Genomic DNA, 21,117 nt, shown 5'->3' with positions numbered 1-21,117 from the left:
CCGGGGGGGCCGTGCTGGGGCTGGCCCCGCCCTGCTGTCCAGTCATCAGGGTGAGGCCGTCGATCAGATCCAGCTCCTCCATCAGCGTCTCGGTGAGGGTGGGGGTCAGGCTGCTGGCGGCGTACCTCCCCAGGAGCGAGTCCTCGGGCAGGTTGTCGTCGTCCTCCTGTCCCGGGCCGATCGGGGACAGACGTCCGCTCAGGTTGCTGGCGTCGGAGCTCGTGCGTGGGCGTGGCCTGAAGGCGGTCCACATGTCAGAGTCCTCCAGGCTGCCCCGGGACGAGGGGCTGCCGCTGCTGACCCCCCATTTAGGAAACTGCTGGGACGAATTGGGGCTGTCAGCGCCCGCCGAAGCCGCGTTGCCGTCCCCCTGCAGGGCCCCCCCGGTTTCCCCGAGGCCGGCCGCCCCCGCCTGCTTCTTGGTCTGCTTGGCCCTCATGCGGCTCTTCAGCAGTTTGCTGCTGTTGTCCATGGAGGCGGCGCGGCGGCGAGGAGCTTTGCCCGTCTTCCCGCCTTCCGGGTTGAGCATCCACCAGGAGCTCTTCCCCGTCGACTCGTTGTGGACCCGCAGGAACTTGTTGTGGAGCGACAGATTGTGGCGAATCGAATTCTGGAAACAAAGACGAAGAAAGGAAAAGGGCACGGTGAGAGAGAGCCTCACCTGCACAACCGGTAAAACGTCTGGAATGATCCTTAGAAGGGTTACGCCAAATCATCTTATTGATTTTCAATCTATCAGAGAAAGAAATGTGAGTAACCTTTCTGTTACGCATTCATGTTTATTAACTTTTATCTGCACTCTTACGCGACATTTCCACATCTTTAATTCTGTGAACTTTATTTTAACAACATCAAACTATATAAAACTGATAACGGCTCTGAAGTATTGATTTGATCATTCAAATAATTACAAAGCACTGAAGCCGATCAACTTGGGTCACATCTTCCAGGCAGCACCGCATGTTGCCATGGTGACATCGTTTTAGTCCCGACTGCTGCGTGCCAGTCGAAGGCGCGCCGCCTAATTCGGAATCGCGCGTTTGTCATCCAGCGGCTGATGAGCGACCGACAAAATATGATTTTCTCTCGTGTGAATCCAGATCTATTTTCGTAGAACTTCTGACCCCTACAAATATGTAAATATATTTAAATCACCCAATTTAAATTTAAAACTGTGTAATGTTTATGTCTCATTATGAACCCCCTCAAATATAAAAATAAATAAAAACTCCATAGAAACTTTTTTTTTATACCTGTAAACCATAATATTGACACAACTTTGAGTTGAGTTTTCTTTTCTTCTTCACAGGTCTCTTATATCTCACGGCGCATAAAGACCCCGTGGCCCCCGTGGACACCCCCCCCCCCCCCACGCTCTCACCTTCCAGCCGGCGGAGCTGTTGCTGTCTCCCTTGTCCCGGAAGTAAGGCACCGTCTTCACCATCCACTCGTAGATCTGCGCCAGGGTCAGCCTCTTCTCGGGCGAGTTGTCGATGGCCTGGCTGATCAGGTCTGCGTAGCTCTGGTTCCCCCACGCGTTGCGTCGGGACGAGCCCTTCCGGGGCGTCGCGCCAGCTCCGCCCACGCCGGCCACGAGCCCTCCCTCGGTCGACGCCACAGCTTTCTCGGGCTCCGACGTGATTTGCTGCGGCTCCGGCTTGTCCTCGTCGGCGGGCGGAGTCCCGGCGGCGGACTCGGTGCCGTCCCCGCTCTCCGGTTTCACAACCGAGATGTCCGGTCTCGGCAGCGGCCACGTGCAGGAACGGGGTCTGCTCTGCGGCTCGAAATCTGGGTCGATGGGGGGTGCCGACGCGTCCTCCATGGTCGTCCGCTAAAAGTCCAGTCAACTAAAAAAAGACTTGTCCACCTTAAAAGTTAAAAATAGCCTTTAACGGTCCAGACACAAAAAACAATATGCTCCAGTCACCGCGGGGCGGGGGCGGGGGTGTAAACAGAGGGGGCCGAGAATAGAGACGTAATAATCTGGACACACCAATAGCCTCGGTTAATCCTCAGATTGGAGATTAGGGAACCCAAATAATCTCCTTAATAGTAACTATCATAAACCTTCCGCTTTATATCGAGTGAAGGACTGTTGTGATGGCGGTTCCTTTGTTTGAACGAGATAAAAGAGCATCAAAACATCCACGGAAGTTTAAAAAAAAGGTATTAAAAAAATACTTATTTTCTTGTCGATCAATTTTAATATTAATAAAACAGTGAAATATACTCTTTAAACCCTGATGCCGCGAATAAATTAAAACGGAAGGGTTTCTCGTGCCAAAAATGTACAATTATACATAATCCACTGTGTATAACCCAGGATAATGTTTTTAACTGCAACGCCTTGAAGACAACAAGCAGGGATTATCTGATCACAGTTGTAAACAACGTGATATTCAGGCGCTGCAGCAAAACTTCAACACCGACTTTTAAAAAAAATATCCCCAAAATCAGTGCAAAGTGGAACAAACGTGCTGATTCCGCCACAAATATGTTGTTTCCAAAAACAGCCAAAAAGTTTTTAAAAGCAGCGCTGACGCGTCTCCGTGGCCTTAAAAGCCGCGGCGCCTTCCGAAGAAATGTCAATAACAGGAAAGAGAGAGAGCGGATTTAATTAAATGTCGAATAAACTTCTGACAGAAACGTACGTAAGAAAACCCCCAAAACTCGCCGCTTCACGGCCGCGCGCTCCGCCACATCGCGGCCGGGCGCGTGTCCCCGCCTGCCATGTTCGCCCCGCAGTCCGCGACTCCTGCCGCGGCACACGATGCTCGGAGAGGCGGCTGGGCGAGGGGGGAAACCTCTTGACCGAGGCCCAGAGCTCAGACGGATAAGCGGCCTCACGTTTTCGTTAAAAAAAAAAAAGAAAAAGAAAAAACAACTACAAAGCGTATTCCCGTGTTCTGCGTGGTCGGTCGGTCTGTCGGTTCCCGGTCGCTGTACTTTGAAGATAGCACGATAGCCCCCGTAGCGCTAGCTGGTTGAAGCTTCGGCTACTACAGAGTTTAAAATCCGCGAAGAAGTCAATGAGACGCCGCCGATAACTGCCTCCAAGTCGCCATTTCTACTCACCGAACACTTTTACATAACTTTCCGCCGTCGCGGCGGGTGAAATGGCCGCTCTTTCTCTGTCTTTTTCGACTTGTTTTGTTTTGTTTTGACTCGAGGCGAAGACTCCCTTCTGACGTCTGTTTACCGCTGTCAGGCGACGACGTTTGCGCATGCGCCGTGCGGATTTCTGGGAAACCGAGTCATTCACGTGACGACTCGGGCGTAAACAGTGCAACATGTACCTGAAATAATCTATTATGTAACAGGACATTATGTGTAAACGTGCGCCAACTCCCAGGAACACTGAGGGGAGTTAAGGTGTTGCCGGTGCTTTAGATCGCAATGATTTAACTCTGATCTAAAAAATTAAAATAAAAATAAATACGTTTTAAAGAATAGCATTAAATATTAAGTAAATATCCACAAACACGGCAATAATCCTCTGAAAAAGTGAATTATAGTGAATTTTAAATGCACCTCTAAAGATTATGTAACATATATGAATGCAATTCTTAAAAAAAAAAAGAAATCGAACAGTTCTTGAATTATGTCCTGGAAAACCAATCATCTTAATCAAAGTCACTTCCAAAGAATGTGCCTGAATTCACCTTTAACCATGGGAATGAAAGAACATACAAATATTAAAGATACATAAAGGGCAACTCTTCACTACATTGTTATTGTATTTTAAACACAGAACCTATGTAACCTCTACAAATTCTACTACTCCTTAGTTACATGAAAATAGATTAGTTATACTAGCCATCTTGTTTTATCACCAAAATGAGATCATTTGTGCTATTTCCTATCGGCAAAATGCTTTAATCTCAGCTGTTGCTTTGTGCTGATAAATAGATTGTTGAATATACACTGCAGCACATAGCGGCGAATCACTGTGACGAGAAGTTAACTGCGTGGCGGACATCTTGGTGCTTGTATTTGGGTTAAAGCTGCTTTGAATTGGCGCTGTGGATTTAAAGAAAAACATCTAATTTTCACAATACAGTACTCTAAATGTGAAGTAATCCTCTGCCAAAGATAGGATCTTATTAACACTTTAAATGAAAGATTTTATGGGACAACAAATTAATATTAGGGCACACCCCGCAATAAAATGTGTCAAGAAATGATCCTGTTTGGGAACAAAATAAATGTCAAAATAATCTCAACTCAAAGATCTCGATAGTTTTACAGAGAAATTCAACTGCATCTCAAAAATAATTAACTAATTGAGTTCCTCTCTTGAACCCTGAATCAACTCCATTCATCAATGAAGTGAGATGTGACTTTAATCTACAAACAGATAGCACGAGGTCAGCTGAGGTTACTTAGTTGAATTCATTTAAGGCAGGTCTCGGGTTCGATTAGTCTCATCAGGGACAAATTATATTCCTTGATTCCAAATATATTTTACTTAGTTTTGGTTTTTTGAAAAATTCCAAAAGTTATATAAATTTGAGTACTTATATAAAAATGTATGTTGTTTCTTTTTTTTTTTTGACAAATTTTTCAGAAGGTTTCATTAAGACCTTATTTTCCAAAAATTTGAGTGTTCTGTCGATTACTTCATGGGGTGGGTTGTTGAAGCCAATAATGTAATAACAGCCGGTAACGTAATAAACAGCCAATAACAAAATAAATTATTATGTTATTAGCCAAAAGTTATTACGTTATCAGTTCAGGACTTTTATTACATTATTGGCCAGTTATTACATTATTGGCTTCAACAGGTGTTAAAGCAATTCAATGTCAATTATAAATGCAATTTCTTACATCGTTGGATTTTCTCTTACCTCCTACTTTATAGTCAGAATCACAATCAGAATACTTGTATTGGTCCCAGAGGGAAATTCTATTCTAAGATGGTGATCTTAGCCATATTCGTTTAAAGTAATAATTGTATTTTAATTAAAAGGGACTGTCAGGGCTTGGTGAGGGAATGTTCTTTACTGAGTGACCTTCTAGTTGTCATGAATGCAGTGAGACAGTGGACTATACTTTTTAATATTAGCTATGACGTAATGGAGAACCATTAAATTAGTGTAAACTTCAGTTCCCAGATGTCCTTGCGGTCGTTCTGTGTTTACAACCAGCTGATATCCGGCGTCTTTCCGTCCATTAGGCACCGATATCCCTCGACACTCGATGTTTTCTTCCTGAAAAGCGCTTCCCTCTGAACTTTCAATTCAACTGAATGTAAAATTCCATCATAATTATCAGATGCAGGTGAGGTCGGCGACACATCGATTAGCATTTCACGTTTAGTTAGCTAGCTAGCCAACCAGCAGATAGCCAGCGGTAGTACGATATCCGCAAAGCTAGCGAACGCTAACTTTAGCAAAAGCCAAGGCAGAGCTCTTTTTCGGCATTGGGAGAAGTATAAATGTTAAAATGGGGGTAATCTTCTGAGCTGGTATGCTGCTACAAACCAGCTAATGATGAGCTGTTGTTGAGCCTCGCTAATGTAAGCAGCATTTTCATACTGGCTTAACTAGCTAACTGTTAAAGCTAGAAAAGCGATTAGCCGGTGGAGCTGCGCTTGTTATCTTGAGCAACTAGATGTAATATGATTTCAGACTAACTACTCCACTGTGCGCGGGGGTTGCGCTTGATTGACAATGCTGTGGTGTTACTTTTAACGTTAGCATCGTGCTAGCTTGCGTGATGACGGATGACACGTCGTGCAGCGATGGTCCTCACGCCGCTTCCCTTGCTTGTCCCAGGGTCGTGGCCCCGTCTCCAGCAGCTGAAGCACACCGAGCCCCGTCCTCCGCTCCGCGTCCACGACCTTTCCCTTCCCCTCACCGAGCCATGACCACCCAGAGGGATCTCGATATGGTGGGTTAGCCTCTGCCCCCCCTTCAGAATGGCAGCTAGCAACGCGGTGCTAATCTCGGTTTGCTGGAAGCATGTGTTCTATCTGCTTTCTGTACACGCACCGCTGCTGCGTGCTATTATCTAAATCTCGGTGAAAACATATGAAATGTTTCCCCAAATTAAAGTAATATTGGTTTTCGGGTTGGGGGGTTGGGGGGGTTCATGGATTAGCCTCCGACTACAAACACTTAGCTGGGCCAGTGGCTGCTGTTTCTGTGGACGCCATCTGTCTAATCCCAGTTAAAACGTTGCCCTACTTTCCTTTCAAGGTTTAAATGCCAATTGATTGTACCCTCTTGATAAATCCTGCCCCACCATAGGAATGAAGCGAATGCATTTACAGACAGAAATAATAACAAGAAGTAAAGATGGAGGAATTTTTTTTTAGTGTATATTGGTGTTGATTGTCAAACCTGCAATAACGATCACAGATAACGATTAGATATTAGAATTTTCTTTCTATATATTTTTGGTCAGATACATAATTAATAATATAATTGCTTTGTATCTAATACCATTTCTTTATGGATGGAGTACGTTAAGTGGAGGAGCCACTGGCTACTTTGGCACAACAACAACAAAAAACTTTTAAGCCTTTGTTCACAATGTTTTCTCTTGAAAAGGGAATTAATTCACAACAGTGTTATGATTTATCATCTTCTCTTGGATTGGATAACCTCAAGGGCATTTATGATGTCACGAGTAACCAGGCAGATTTGACTTTGTTTTTATTTTTTGGGGGATGAAAGGCATGGCAACAAAGCTCGTTAATGACGACACGGGTAGGTAACCCTGTATCGAGGTTATTCGGTTCAAACGGGGGAGGGAAGGGGAGGGAAGGGGAGGGCCGGCGGGGGAGGATCACGTTTGTAAACAGATCAGAGTGGGGTCATCCCTCTCTGACGTCACGCCTCATGGTTAAGTCTCTTTGTTTACCCTGCCCGACCGTACGTGTGCTGTCTTTTTGAAGAATTGGCAACAAATATAAATGACAATGAATTCCATCCATCAATTCTGACATACGAGCGGAGCTGTTCAAGTAGAAAGATTTGTTTGAAGGAATATTGATTGAGACATGATGGATTATGGATCAGTAAGTAACGATATTAGACGTTAAGTGTTCAATGAATTCAGCCCTGACCCTGACCTGGCTGCATATACAGTATATAAGAGGACATAAATGTAAATAAATGTAAATACCGCAGTATTGATAACTGCTTCATCTTGATTACAAGCATTTCTTTATAGTTTTGTTAGAGAATAAGAGTTTGTAGGGTAAACCTTGCATCTAGTCCTCAGTCTACGATTTATTCCTGGATTTTACTTTTCTTTCTTTCTCTCATGTTTATTTGATCAATCTTTAATTTGTAGTTCGTTGTTTTTTTAAACATTGTTTTCTGTAGTTGCACTAAGGATGCAATACGGAGAAAGCCCCACTCTTGGACACCCTCCCCACACACTTATATGCGCTGTCCCCCTCTGAGAAACGCACTGGCCATGTAAATTTAATAGCATGACCAAGAGCTGTCTGGGACACCTGGGGTTATCGCATTAGGCCAACAGCCCGGAGATACTAAAGGCCCACTGTCTGCCCCCCCTGCCCCCGCCCCACCCATATCTGTTGTCATCTCTGGAAGCGGGTGGGGCTCTGGTGTGGATAAAGCTCGTTAGAGTGGAATGCCCGTGTCTTTGCAGCCTTCTGAAGGTCACCCCATGTCTGTAGAGGTTACAGTAAGTCGAGGGATTCCACCACAACCATTTAAGGATAACGTAGATGAAACGGCGGCGTGTGCGTTGGCTCTGTGTTGATGCGGTTTTTCTGTGGGCTCAGATTAAGCTGTCTTCGTTTGCCGTCGTAGGTGAACCTCCGCCTTATCCTGGTCAGCGGGAAGACGCAAGACTTCACTTTCTCTCCAAATGACTCGGCCACAGACATCGCCAAGCATGTATTTGAAAACTGGCCTGCAGGTAATCTTCGTATTGTATGTGAGGATAAATCAAATTTATCTGTGGTAAAATGTTTTAGGTTTCTTGGGGGGCAGAGGGATATTGTCATCGTAAGGGTATTTGTAGTTTTATCTTTAAATACTTTGACATTAGCATAGTAGAAGTGTCCTCAAACATCCACTATAGCCTGGGTTAAAGTGAGCAATGCCCTCGTTTCTCTGCTCTGACAGGATGGGAGGAAGAGACGGTGAGCAGTCCCAGTATTCTCCGCCTCATCTTTCAGGGACGCTTCCTCCATGGCAACGTTACCCTGGGAGGTAAGCCCATTACCCAGCAAAGACGCCGTCACCATGGCGATTTTGAGTCGCTTATTATAATTGGATGAACATGAAGCGCCTCAGGTTCAACCTCATTCGCCCACATTGTTGAACATCTCTGTTCAAACCCACCGTCTCGTGTGAAATTTAGCTTTAACATTTCCTGCGTCGTCCTCTCACTGACGAGGAAATCTCTTGTCTGACATCGTTATGTAAACTGGATTTTATAGGCTCTGCCACCGTATGATCCAGGCTAATAAATAACGAATCTTTGTTTGTTTGTTTGAAGCCCTGAAGCTGCCACCGGGCCGAACAACCGTCATGCACTTGGTTGCCAGAGAGACGCTTCCGGAGCCCAACTCTCATGGTGGGGATCTATTTTTGTATTTATTTTTTGTCATAGTTTAATTAAGAGAATTGTAGATTTCTCAACACACACAATTGGATAGAAAATGGGATTCTATAGCTACATAATCCATAATAAATGTCAACGACCAGATCCCACTCAGCCTGTGGCGTTATTATCTCACCTCTGCTGTCTTGTCTTTGTAGGTCAAAGGAACAGAGAAAAAACCACAGAGAGCAACTGCTGCCTCCTCTTGTAAAACAAAATAACCCCCCCCCCCCCCCAACACACACACACACACACTCTGTTACTGTATTGGCAGGAGTTGCTGTTATTCCTCTTATTTGAACATCATGATTTTAAACTATAGCTGCCCTCGCTGACCGGTTTGCTGCTGGACACGTTTTAAAGAGCGTTCATAGTGAAAAAGGAACTCTTTGCTCTTCCTGGACAGTATTTCTATAAAAGACGCGTGTGTGGTATTTCCCCTCCCTACTAGTCACGCTGATTTCTCCCCAGGTCTTACTGAACGACGCTAATCCTCTCATTGCACTTAGTCGGTCTTTTAATTCAGAAGTGTTAAAATTCACCTTCATTCTTCTCCTAAATGTTTTTAATTTGGTCACAGGAATAGACCTAAATCCCCCCCCATGTGTTAGAAAATGTGCCATCCTCCTCATGAGACTCCTCTGTTTCACCACCGGTGGCGTTCGTGCCGTTTCCTTACACCCGTACGGTCCTGGCAGAGGACCGGTTTGGAAAAGACTTTTATTAGGAAAAGCTGTGTAAACACCGGAGGGACGTACGGGTCCGAGGGAAACCGGAACGGATTCCCCGCGAGGCTTGTAAAGACGTCAGAGTGCTTGCTGGATCGCTCGGGGGGGGGGGGGGGCGTTCACTTTTACGTGTTTGCGCCGCCGGCTTCGACTTTACGGACTAGGCTGTCGACGCTCCCGGGTTACGGGAGCCGACATTGGCCAGTTAAACGCAGACGGACGAAGCGGTTGAAGAAGAGGAGGAGGAGGAGGAGTGTCGCCGCTGCGAGACAACCAACTCCCCGAAAAGAAAAGATGCTGGCGTTTCACCTCCTCTTCATTTGAATGCTGTCTTTACTATTTGTTTGCCTTTTATCGTGGAATTCAGTAATATCATTACTATTGAAATTTAAATATATCAATTTTTATCTTGTGTATAGGTATTTGTTTGATTTTAGTGTGGGTGGGTTTACGTACGAGTGTGACTGAGGATGCGTTACGCACGTGGCATACTTTGTGAGAACGAGTGAGGGCATGTGTAAAAAAGAAAAAAGGTGGCCCACTGGGATTCATGATGGGCTGTGGTTTCCTTGGAAACCGTCTGAGACCCTTTGATTCCTTCCATTGAGTGTCCTTTGGTTTGTGTTTTGTCAATCAGTGTCACTGCGATGAAGTTTAGCTCGGTATGAATAAATGTAAAAACTAAAAATGCAATGTGGTCTACATAAAAGCTTGTATTATAAATTAATAAATCTTTAAATAAACCGAGATTTGATTCTTTCTTCATTACTATTTCCAAGGTAACATCTTTAAAGGTTCAGTGAATAAATTATGTGCGACAATGGACATTTTTTGAAAATATGTTTCTGAAAATCTGCACTGTGGAAACTCAAAGGATGTGGTTGGAAGCCAAAAGTGAGATCTGTGCTGGAGGATAGTGGAAAAGGGTGTGAATATACTGTACTGGGACAAACTACGTGTAGGTTTCCTTATTGACCTCTAGGTAGCAGTGTCCCTCTGCATGATGGCCTGCCGGGATGGAAGGATTAGTGCTGCTACTTTGACCGTCTAAGTCCTGTTCTCTGGAACCAGCGTGTGCAACATCAGAAAAACTTAAACTTTAAAGGAAACAGAATTCACAAAACTAGTGGCTGATAGCTGAATTAGTCCTGCATGTATTTATGTATATTTCCCGCAGGGCTGATTTTAAGCTCTTCCCATCTGCCTCAGGAATCTGCTTCTGATACGTAGTTGTAAAAAGTCCAGGTTTCCAGTTGACACTGGCAGTGCACCTTCGGAAAAGTGCAATCAACCACGTATTTCTATACCACACTTGTGCTTCCAAAACCATTGTGTTGAAAAATTCATATCACACTTTCCACTTGCGCTCGCTGAACGGCATTTCGCCAGAGTTCAGTGGAAAGTAATCCCTAAACAGGAGCTGAGCCTCAGAAGCCATCAGCAGGAGTTTCAAGGAGGCGCTCTGTTGTCGTAGCTGCTGCAGGAGGAATTGCTTTGTGAGCTCGAGGACGCGTGCGGCCGGTTGTTGGGGTGTGTTGCAGCAGGCCGCGGTCCAACCACTGCTGGTCTTTCTGGGCTTGTCTCCCGCTTTGGCAGCGGCATGCAAAGTGTAAGAAAGCTCCTCAAGAAGAATAAGTCATGAGTTCAACAGCAAGGCATCCTGCAAAAAACTGACTTATACAATCCCAAGCCTTGAGAGACAAAGAGAAATGACATCCAGCAGATTCAGTGAACTTAGTGAACGGAGTCGAGTGCACAAAAATGATGGTCATTATGATTAAACGTGTCTATTCTCATACCGTAATTCATATCACATGGAAAACAACTTTGTTGTAAACTCATTCTCACATCGTAGAGAGGAATAGAACCCGGCTGATGGACCGCTGGGGGTTTCTCCGCTTCTACGTTAAAACAAAGATGGATCAACAAATGGTTTCCAGGTCCTTGTAACACGCGAAAGGGCCACGACTTTGAATATCACCTCCATGCAGAGCAGAGATGGAAGGAAACATCCAGAGCTTGTTGCCAAGACTGGTGGAAACATTTCTTTTTACCATCACCATCCCAGCCTCGGACTTTTCCATTTACAGTCTGTGTAAACAGCCAAAGTCTAGAAGCCAAAAACCTAAAAATCCGGAACTGTCTTCAAGTAGACCTCTGGATGTTTCACAGCCATGGCTTTTATACAGCAAGAGACGTTCATGTAGAAACATGTTTAGATAAAGTTTCATACCTTGCACTCTATATATTACTGCATTTTATATCATTGAATTACTCCTTACACACTTCTTGTTAGATGCTAATTGCATTTAGTTGCTTTGCATCGACGTGACATGAGAAATTACAATAAAGTTGAAGCAAATCTAGTCTCATCTTATGCACATTTAACGTTCATCAATTATTTTTGGGCTGCCGCTGTCTCCATTCATCTCCAGGCGTACAAACACAAAGAAAAAGTTCTGTTTTTTCTGCTCCCTCTTTAACAGGAGGGCGCTTGTGTTGTCCACAGCCCCCGCCGGGGAGTTGAGCTGGGAGATGGAGCTTAATGGTTTGTTCCTCCAGTTTCTGATCATTTTGAGATCAGTCCAAGCACAGCTGATTCCATTTCAGCGTTGGCACAGCTATCACATTCCCCGGCTCGTTATCTATGATAGCAAAGCTGCACATGGTAACAACTAAACAAGCACTGAGACATAAAAAAAAAAACATAATCAAAATGCTTCATTCGTTGCTAATTAAAACCCTTTTGACTGACTTTTATTTGTTTTCTTTCATCTAGTATTTACAGATTCTGCCTCCAGTCAGGATGGAGGGCACGATTTGCATTCAGGTGCCTCTGATTTCTTCATTTTCGTGCCCTCCTCCCTCTCTGCTTGCTCTCCAGGCACCATTAAAGGGAGCACATTTCTCGGCATCCAGTCATTGAGTTGTTTCACATGTTCACATTGTGTGTGATTATTGCTCAGTGACACCAGATCCTGACCCAGGGCTATGCAGTACCCTGCACATCTGAGAAGAATGAAGGCACGCTTCCTCCGCTCAGATTCCTGTGTGAACATGCGAGAATCGTTCTGTTCTCTTTAAAAGCCCATTTACGGATACGAAGCTGCTGTTTCTGCAACTTGCGTCGTGATGGAACTTCGCTGCAAACAGCCACACTTATTATTTATGCTAAAGCGAAGACCCCTCCGCTGTCCAGGCTGTCCATTTGTTCATTAAGACATCAAGTCACTTTACAGTTCAGCGCTCTTTTACACTTCTTGCTGGAGCCAGAGCTGTTATTCCAGTAAGCGAAGGATCAGATGGAGGTCACCGCCGGCCTTCAGGGGTTGAATCCACCGCACCTCTTTGGACTACATTACAGCTTTCATCCTCACTAATGGGATCTCTTGGTGGGGAATCCTGAGGGTGATGGGGATTAAGATACCTGGCCTCGCTCCCACACGCCGTTTACCATATGGGGCGCAGCAAATACGCTGCACATGCCGAAGGCAGCTGTGGCGGCGCTTACATTTCTGTAGGTGGACAAAGGAAGCACAAACTCAGGTACAGCAAGACTTGACCCGCTTGAATCCGACACCGTCTGAACCTCGATAGGAGAGTGTCGGGTCACGCCGCTCGGCCCCAATGTCGACTTTCTACTCGGTTTGACAATGGCATTGTTGGACATTTTTGGAGTTTCCCATCGCTTACAGCCAAGGGAACCACAGAGAGAACCCAGGATGAACGAAGAAATGAGGGTGGAACAAATCCCCATCTCTTTGTGTAGGTCTCACAAAGAGATGAAAGAAGAAGTCTCAGATTCCTCAGCTCATCTCTGTACACATGGCTGCTTACCGCTTTGTGACTTTCTGCTGCATCTGTCCGTCACATGTTGTCTGAGCAAATACAAATAAACATCCTCACAAACGACTTCAGATGGTTTTGTTTCTTGTTAACGTCTGCACTATTCACTAAGCTAATTGATCCTCCGCCTCCCGGACACAAGGAAACATGTACTGCACTCTCTTTATGATAATCAAAATGCCTAAATCCCCGTGACTGACTGCACTTTGACATTTATTTAGGATTGACTTCTGCCTCCCCGCTGCGTCAGAAGCAGCTGCTCTGGTCCTGAGGGCAGCGGAGAAAAAGGTCAGATGGCATCCATTATTAAAGCGGCTTTAGGCCTTAGACTTTCAGGCTTTAGACCTTCCTTAATGGAGGAAGGTTCACACTGCTCGTGCCGTCTTTTGAACTTACAGAACCCACGCAGACACGGGGAGAACATGCAAACGGCGCACAAAAAGGCCTCAGGTGGAATCGAACTACGGACCTCCTCGCCTGCGAGGCAACAGCACTACCCACTGTGCCACCGTGCTGATGAAGAGTAACATAAAAGAGAGAATGCTGCACAGCACTGAGACAGGAATTTTGAGGTGGAAGAAAGAGGAAGCTAATAAATACATTAAAACTGCTACCTCTAAATGTATCATTAAAGCCTCGAGACATGTCTGAGTAGGCGAAGACGTCCGTCCTGCATTGCTTTGATGTTAAACAGACTAAATAACGGCACTTTGTGATCATGTTCAGCAAAAATCAAGTACATCGTTATAAACAAATACATCGCAGTACAGCAGCCAGAGCCACGAGCGTTTACAGCCTCTTAAAGTAGAATCATTCTTTGATCCAGCATGTCTGAGCCGTGCTCCCGGAGGCTCGACAGGGTGTTTCCACCGCTTTGAGGTTAGCCATGTTGATTCTGGGTCGCTGCTGAGGGCTGCAGATGGCTTCAGCGTTATTACTCATTCCTGAACATGGATCCACGATAAGACATCTGGTTTCATTAGAGTGAAACACCTGGAAGGCTTCAATTGTTCCAGTTTCCAGGATGTTTTCAACATCAATGGGTAAATAAATTGATCAGCTTGAGCTTAGAAGACAAGCCTGTTATTGGTGCCGGTTGGTTACACCGCTGCCCCCACATCGATGCTCTGTGCGTTCGGTTGGGGGGGCTTCACATCCGGCCCATGCTCGCCGTGCACGTGGCTGTAAAACGTCAGTAGCGGGGCGATGGAGAGCGTTGAGATGTGAGAACACACAGCTGCAGACTGTTGCCCCCCCCCCCCCTCCCCCCTCCCTAAGCCACGAGACATTGATCTCAGCTTTGCATGCTTCATAGAAACATGAATGTTGTTGGATCAGCGTGCAAAGTGATCGGAACAGGCTGGAACTTTTTGATCGGGGTTGCACAATCATTATTACGACGTCTACAATAATTTACGAGTTAATAAAAATAGGAAAGGCGTACACGACGGAGACATTTCTGAACTGCGTCCGACCGGATCCCCGTTGTCAGACACAGCTAATGTTTTTTTTTTTTTTTATCTTCCTTGGCTTTTCATGGAGTCTTTTGGATTCACTTGTTTATTGTGAACAGAAATACACTTTTAAAGCTTTCGGGATTGTCCAGGCTTCTCTGTCTTGCTGTGTCCTGCGGCCCTTTTTGTTCATCTGGCTGCAGATAACCTTTAGATAAATTAGATTAATCAAACAGCTGCCACTAGGAATGTTTGTCATAGCTCTGATGTCTTTTTGGGGGCTTCTAATCTCTGTGCGATGTCCCGTCTGCTGAATTTATCCCGACCGGCCGTGGCTTTAACGCACAACGAGCTGCAGCTGAGCGCCGAGGAGAGAAATGGCATCCCGGAATCCATCTTGTGGTCGATCTGCGTAGAGAGTATTATTCTCAGGGAAATAAGCCTCCGTGGCTTTCAGGGGTCCTGTGCCAGACTCAGTGAGGAGTGAGAGCCGGCTTTGTTGCCGTGTGATATGCAATGGTTAATGGGGATTAAACCCTGAGTGTGTGGTTGTCCCAAGTTCTTGGACAGCCCCGGCTCCTCTGTTCAAAGCCCACACGGACAGCAAAACGACAGCCTTGTTATTCCCAGGCAGAGGGTCAACTAAAAAGTGCATGTCCAAACCTCAGTGAATTCTGGATTAAGAGGAGAATGCAGGAAGACAAGCCACATGTAGCGACGTATCCTGACAAAACCCTGTAGATGTGGAAGATGTGAACACATGCGCTGATAATTTGTCCCTAGTTACAAAGTTTAATTAGTTTGTAGGAAGGAAGTGTCCGCCTGGAGAGAGATGGCCCTGCTTCTCTTCATTCAAACAAGATGTTTACTGCAGAGCAAATGTCGACTTTGTGAGCAAATTGCTGCTCTGTTGGGTCTCGTGGTACGAGAGTGTCACACGAAGCCTTTTGCATGCAACCGTGAGGAGCTGCAGGTAAGAGCACAATGAGACACAGTGGATTCCAGTCCTCACGTAACACAAGGGCTGTTATCAAGCCTTCCTCATTGTTCCTGTGTGGCACAACAAATGCCTGTTACAGATGAGAGCTGAGGCGATAACGTTCCAGTACGGAATGTTCAGGTGCTCCAGGCCTTTGTTTGGAGGACTGTGTTTACTCAGGAGGCAGCCATAAAAATGAATATCAGAGAAGATTGTCTTGTAACTGGAGATACTGGAAGTAAAATCTAACAAAAATATAAACATGAATTCATATTTCTATATTAATATAATAGACAATTAATCAAATTTTGGACACATGTAAAGATAATTTCTTGCCTCAAATTTGATTTGAGTGATGATAAAGTGACAGATTATTGTCTGGAATTCTGAATTACAGGCACAAATTTGTTCAACAATAAGTGACTGCAATAGTTCAAGCCATCTTCTCAGTGCAGACTGACTGGATGCCAACAAGCATAATTAAATATTGAGGGTTTCAACCATGCAGGTGAGAGGTGAGAGTCTCTCCTCTGAAGTCTCTGCGCATGACGGAGAAACTTGTTCAGAGGCCTGTTGGTGGGAATGTTCTCCAGGCTGAGCCCGTAAATATTTGGGCCTGTTTACAGAGTCGTTTACACCAGATTTGTTCTTCAACTCAAATTTCTGTTTGCGTTTTTCCACGGAAACAGGTTGATCCATCGATCAGCGGTCTTCAGTCGCCACCCACTATGGCGTGAACCTCCAGTATTTCTGTTTTTACAGTATTTATTCATTGATAGTTTTAAACGGTTTTGTCGTGATAACTGCGGCTTTGCTTTGAGCTTGATGCGTAACAGCTGTTTGGCCGGCTGTGACTCCAGACCCTTTCATGTCTATTTATCACCAGTGATCAAACACAGAGATAATCTTCTGGCCCCGTCAAATGACTCCCATCTCACAGGATTTAGAGCATCCACTACATAATTTCTCCCATGTGGTGTTGGTTAAAATTACTCAAACATTAAACCCACATTTGGATCATTCCCCTCAAATATTTTGATGTTGGCCTTTTCATCATAGTGGGAGGCTGTTGTGTGAATTGGAATTTATTTGCCTCTTTTTAAATTCCCAAGTGGGCAACATATTTTTCTTCAACACTTTACTGGAAAATATATATTAGCAAATGCAGTTTGAGGACAATCTGTGAAGTCAGATGACATTTCTAAGAGGATTTATTTTGCAGAGATGTCTTGATCTTAGTCTTTAGAGGTCGGAGCGTCGCCGTATCATTCGGGAGGACTTCCAGCCTCAGCTGCAGACCGCCTCCCACACCTTCCAGTGATTTCAGACGAGGCTACAGATACGAGGCGACGCGCTCCCCGCCTCCCTCATGACGGATTTCATCTTAGTCAGTTTGCATTCCTTAGTTCTGTTTTTGCTAACTGTCTGTTTTCTTTTTTCACCCCTTTCCTTTTCGCAGCTCTTGCTGCCAAGCTGACATGACATCATGCTGAGTGGAAGTCGGGCTGAACACGTATACCCTCAAGGCCCTAAAGGAGAACCAGGGATCGATGGGGGATCTGCTCAACAAGAAGATGAGGGGTTTGCAAGTGAAGAAAATAAAGATGAGCTGTTCACTGAAGCGCTTTGGTTTCTTGATGAGGAGAGATGGAGGTAAGACCGAAGCGCTAGGATGCATGAAAATGGAGTGGCTAGTGATGAATTTATTCATAAAAAAGTAACATAAAAACTCCTCCTCTCTCGTTGCTGTGGCCCAGAGAGAGTCGGACTCAAGTTTTTACAGAAACATTTCAGAATAAATTCCTGCATCTGTGCAGCCTGATGTATTTTGGACCAGATTTAACAGTGACGGCTTTGCAGCGTTGCTCAACTTATGACCGATAAAAAAGGTCTTGACAAGCCAAAGGCGTTCCCCTTATTTTGGGGAACGGGGGGGGGGGGGGTTATTTTCATCCACAAGCCCATTCACAAAGTTCTTCCAGCCTGTTTGTTCTCTCAGGTCTGTTCGTATGAAGGATGCAACAAAGGTCCAGTCAGCTGGCCTAGCTTCAGCAAACTCGGGAGTCTCTGCAGCACAAACGGCTCTCAGTGGTCACTCCTTTTTTTGTTTCTGTTCTGTAGACTGGAACCGTAACGCTTGCTTGGACATAACTCTCTGGAATATTGTTCCAAACGTTTTCAGGTCACGGAAATGCCGTTCTACAGGACGAGCATAAAGACGTGCCTGCCTTGTTTTAAGGCTCAGATCGTTTGTTTAGCTCTAAACCCAATTATCAGATTAAAGAGTCCACAGAACACCCTGCGTGGGATCCAGTTAATAAATCCCATTTGCTTACAGAAACTGCCGTGGGGCCCTCACAGCATGTCCGCTGAACAGTCACATAAATCCCAACCACTCGGCTGACCACGCTGGTATTTTCAGAATGAGAGGGGCCAAATGTTTTATACAGGTGCGTTATATCAGTCTAGTTTGCACATGAGGAAATATCTATAAGGGCTGCACAGCACGAGATGGAGCTATTACAGGTTAAGGCTTGTACACAGCAACACAGCACCATTTGCATGCAAATTTAAGGAATGCCTGCACACACACACACATAGCGTGAACACACTCCTGTGGAATCCAGTGACAACTTAAATTAGGGAGCCCCGCGTGGACGCTTAGTAATTCAGAAGAAAGTCCAAGACAAGTGACACATAACCTGTTCATTTAATTGTTTTTCATGTAGTGACAGATTTGCCTGACAAGCAAACACGGAGGGCATTTCTCCTGGGAGGGTAAAAACCAGGGCAAGACTTTTATTCTTTTCTTGAATGAATCATCTTGAAACGTGTGAGTGAGTTTGGGTCGGAGAGGGTTAGGGTGTGGAGGGTCACTGACCTTCAGAGTGACCCCACACATCGTCTGTGTTAGAGAGACGAGGAAAAAAATCCATGACTCGCCCTGTTCTTAAATCTTTAGATATTTTGTTATTTTGTTTTTAATACTTATATTGATGGCCATCAATAAGCTGTAAACTGTTTTTAATTGTTTTAGGGTGGATTTAATCATAATTTTCCAAAATACAGACATTGAAGCAAGAGCCCTTTTTTTTTAGATGCTCCAATATTTTTCAGTAGATGGAACCACAGAAATCAGATGCAATGCCACATAGCATGCATGAAGACCGGTCTGGCCTTTCGTCTGTTACCTTTCCTCCTTTCCACAAAGATTTGCCTCTGATCATCTGGGGGGGGGGGGGGGGGGGGGATATATTTTATACTTAACCTGTCAGCGCCACACAATCTCAGTGCAGGAGCTGAAAGTCTTTCATTCCCGGGGGAGAGGAGCAGGTTGGGTCAGCGTTGGCTCTGGGGTGACATTTGCTCCCAGGACAACAGGAGCCACATTGTGCTGACAAGCCTGACTTGTGTCCTTGTTGGGAGATTCCTCAGCATTCCTGAAAGTGCTGTCGCTGTGACTAAGAAGCCCTGTTTTTGGCACCCATGATACTTGGAAAGTGTAGAGCTTCCAAAATTCCACAAGTTTATACAGACTCCGAATGAGGAATGAAAGCCTTCGTGGAAATCAAGGTCGTGGAGCAGACGAAGAAAAAGCCCACGAGTTACAATCTCTGAGGGTTTAGAAGATATTCCACCTCTGCCTTTCGTGGCTTTTTGTACACATGATAGTGCAGCAATGGCAGAAACAAGATATTACTTGCTTGGATATAGCCCTGGGCTAATAATGCACATGCTAATTGCTAAATATAAAACCTTGAGCTCTGTAAATGTCATAATATAATTAGATGCTTTGATTCATTGCACCAGATGTTAAATGGTTTTCAAAAACAGAGCGAACCTGAAAATGTTGCTGTTGTTTAAGTCCTAGTCTGAACAATTTGACAGTACAATGTTTAAAACAGGCTTTAACATCACACATACATTATCTTAAAATTAAATTATTATTATTATTTATTTTTTGAATCCAAGGATGTTCACATCAATGACATTATCGTCGCAAAGGGAAAGAATCTGTCACTATCAGCTCCACCCAGCCTGCGTCAACCCAGGAGGCACACCACAAGGATGTGTGTTTGGACCCCTACATTAACGCTGCAAAACAGAGAAATATAAACATTGTTTTGTGTTTTTTTTTTTGCATGACATGTTTTACAAAGATCTATCTGTCTGCACTGCAAACCCCCCCTCCCCTCCCTGAGCGGGGACGGGGCGCTAGGACCGTGAGGCTGGACCGGCGCGGAGACGGTAAACACTTCTTTTCAGACAAGAGGCTTTTATTTGAGGCTGGGCAGGTCCGAGGAGAGAGACGGTTCTGACATCCAGAGACGCAGCGTAAAGAACGGACGGGCAGAACCATCCTGCCGGTTATGCTGAGGGGAAACCGGGAGAGATGCTCCTGAACGACTCGTCAAATGGGAAGGAAAAGCTGACTGGGATGTAAAGCAGGGATTCCTAAGAGAGAGGTAACGCACTGAAGTTACTAGTTTGACTGTGATTTATAGAATCTCTTTTATTTACTATACCTATACCTGGGATCAATATTATTTATTGATCCCAGGTATTAGTCGACCAGCTTCCCAGATAAAAAATATTTTTGTTTCATGTTGTAGAACATTAATTCAAAGGAGATGGACTTCATTTCATTGCAGAAAAGATACGATTTCTTTGAGATTGAGAATCTTCTACGTGTTTCAGACCAGAATCCTGCCTGTGTTATAATGAAACAGTAGAATCTTTATACTTTTTCTTCTTTGAAGAGACACTATAAGTCATCAAGCTCAACAATCTGTAAATCATTGATCACCCAACATCTTCCCTCCAGGTTTTTTGGATATTCTGTGGTCCGGTTCCAACGCTGACACGGGATCAGAGAAAGCAGTTAATTCATCTGATCTGCCACAGCTTGTTAGAAACACTCGCCAACTTACCGCTAAGACCTTCTGTAATGGTGTCATGTTCCACTACAGTAAAATAGAATGATGTACTTTCTCTGCGTACAGGGGCTCCGTTTGGTAAATCTGCCTCCGTGGTTGTTTCCTATGGGATGGCGCAGAGGTGTGTGAAGGAGCCCCACCCTGCCCTCCTGAAGGAACGATCCTCCGCTTTACCTCCATGTCCCGACTTGTTTCTTTCTTTTTGCTTTTTAAACACCTGCTGTCTTCGCACCGTGCGTTCCTCGGGGTCCGCCGCCTTCAAAGGGGATCAAGTATCTCCTAGTAGCAGCTAATCTCCCCCCAAAAGCCCCCGACAAAGTAACTAATGCCTGATGATGAACGTCTTTCCTCATATTTGATTGATGTGTTGCTGTTTTTTTGGAACCTCCTGCTGATCTGTCGTCTTCCTATCCTGCAGGATTCTGTGTCGTGTATTATTCATGGGAGACGCTTGATTCAAACCATCTCTAGAGCGCCGATCTCTCAGGCAGCGTCACCCTTTGAGCTTGTTTCTACCGAACCGATGCTTACTTGTTTCCGTTGTGCTGAAATCCTCTTTCCCCGGCAACCTCCAGGAACAATCG

At 45.0% G+C, this 21,117-nt stretch overlaps 2 protein-coding genes across 4 annotated transcripts in view; one reads left to right on the top strand and one right to left on the bottom strand.

The window, feature by feature from the left end:
• Positions 1–3,194, bottom strand: part of foxo4 (forkhead box O4) — a 5,920-nt gene extending 2,726 nt beyond the window's left edge. The window contains exons 1-3 of one of the 2 annotated variants that reach the window (XM_068740216.1): positions 3,076–3,194; positions 1,382–1,867; positions 1–610 (exon numbers count right to left, since the gene is read on the bottom strand). The exon at positions 1–610 is cut by the window's left edge and continues 840 nt beyond it. In XM_068740216.1, coding sequence (XP_068596317.1) covers positions 1–610; positions 1,382–1,822 — 1,051 coding nt within the window. In that variant the 5' untranslated portion in view covers positions 1,823–1,867; positions 3,076–3,194. Of the gene's footprint in view, positions 611–1,381; positions 2,043–3,075 lie in introns of those variants that run through there. The other variant, XM_068740218.1, reaches the window with a different exon arrangement.
• Positions 3,195–5,141: 1,947 nt separating this feature from the next.
• ubl3b (ubiquitin-like 3b) lies at positions 5,142–10,059 on the top strand. 2 transcript variants are annotated; one of them, XM_068740219.1, is made up of 6 exons: positions 5,142–5,280; positions 5,778–5,892; positions 7,791–7,899; positions 8,109–8,195; positions 8,485–8,562; positions 8,748–10,059. In XM_068740219.1, the coding sequence occupies exons 2-6, from the start codon at positions 5,866–5,868 to the stop codon at positions 8,798–8,800; spliced, it is 354 nt and encodes a 117-aa protein (XP_068596320.1). In that variant the 5' UTR covers positions 5,142–5,280; positions 5,778–5,865; the 3' UTR covers positions 8,801–10,059. The 2 variants fall into 2 exon arrangements, with proteins under 2 accessions (XP_068596320.1, XP_068596321.1); XM_068740220.1 differs by lacking the exon at positions 5,778–5,892 and having other exon boundaries at positions 5,246–5,280.
• Positions 10,060–21,117: the final 11,058 nt, after the last annotated feature.

The sequence above is a fragment of the Brachionichthys hirsutus genome, chromosome 6, assembly GCF_040956055.1.
Source record: "Brachionichthys hirsutus isolate HB-005 chromosome 6, CSIRO-AGI_Bhir_v1, whole genome shotgun sequence".
NCBI classification, from domain to species: domain Eukaryota; kingdom Metazoa; phylum Chordata; class Actinopteri; order Lophiiformes; family Brachionichthyidae; genus Brachionichthys; species Brachionichthys hirsutus.
This window is presented reverse-complemented; position numbering and strand designations above follow the sequence as displayed.

What these genes read in the sequence shown, in the direction of transcription:
- ubl3b (XM_068740219.1), top strand. Translation starts at nt 5,866, where the DNA reads ATGACCACCCAGAGGGATCTCGATATG. An exon ending in CCCAGAGGGATCTCGATATG is followed by an intron (nt 5,893 to 7,790) that starts GTGGGTTAGCCT and finishes TTGCCGTCGTAG; the next exon opens with GTGAACCTCCGCCTTATCCT. An exon ending in TCCGGAGCCCAACTCTCATG is followed by an intron (nt 8,563 to 8,747) that starts GTGGGGATCTAT and finishes TTGTCTTTGTAG; the next exon opens with GTCAAAGGAACAGAGAAAAA.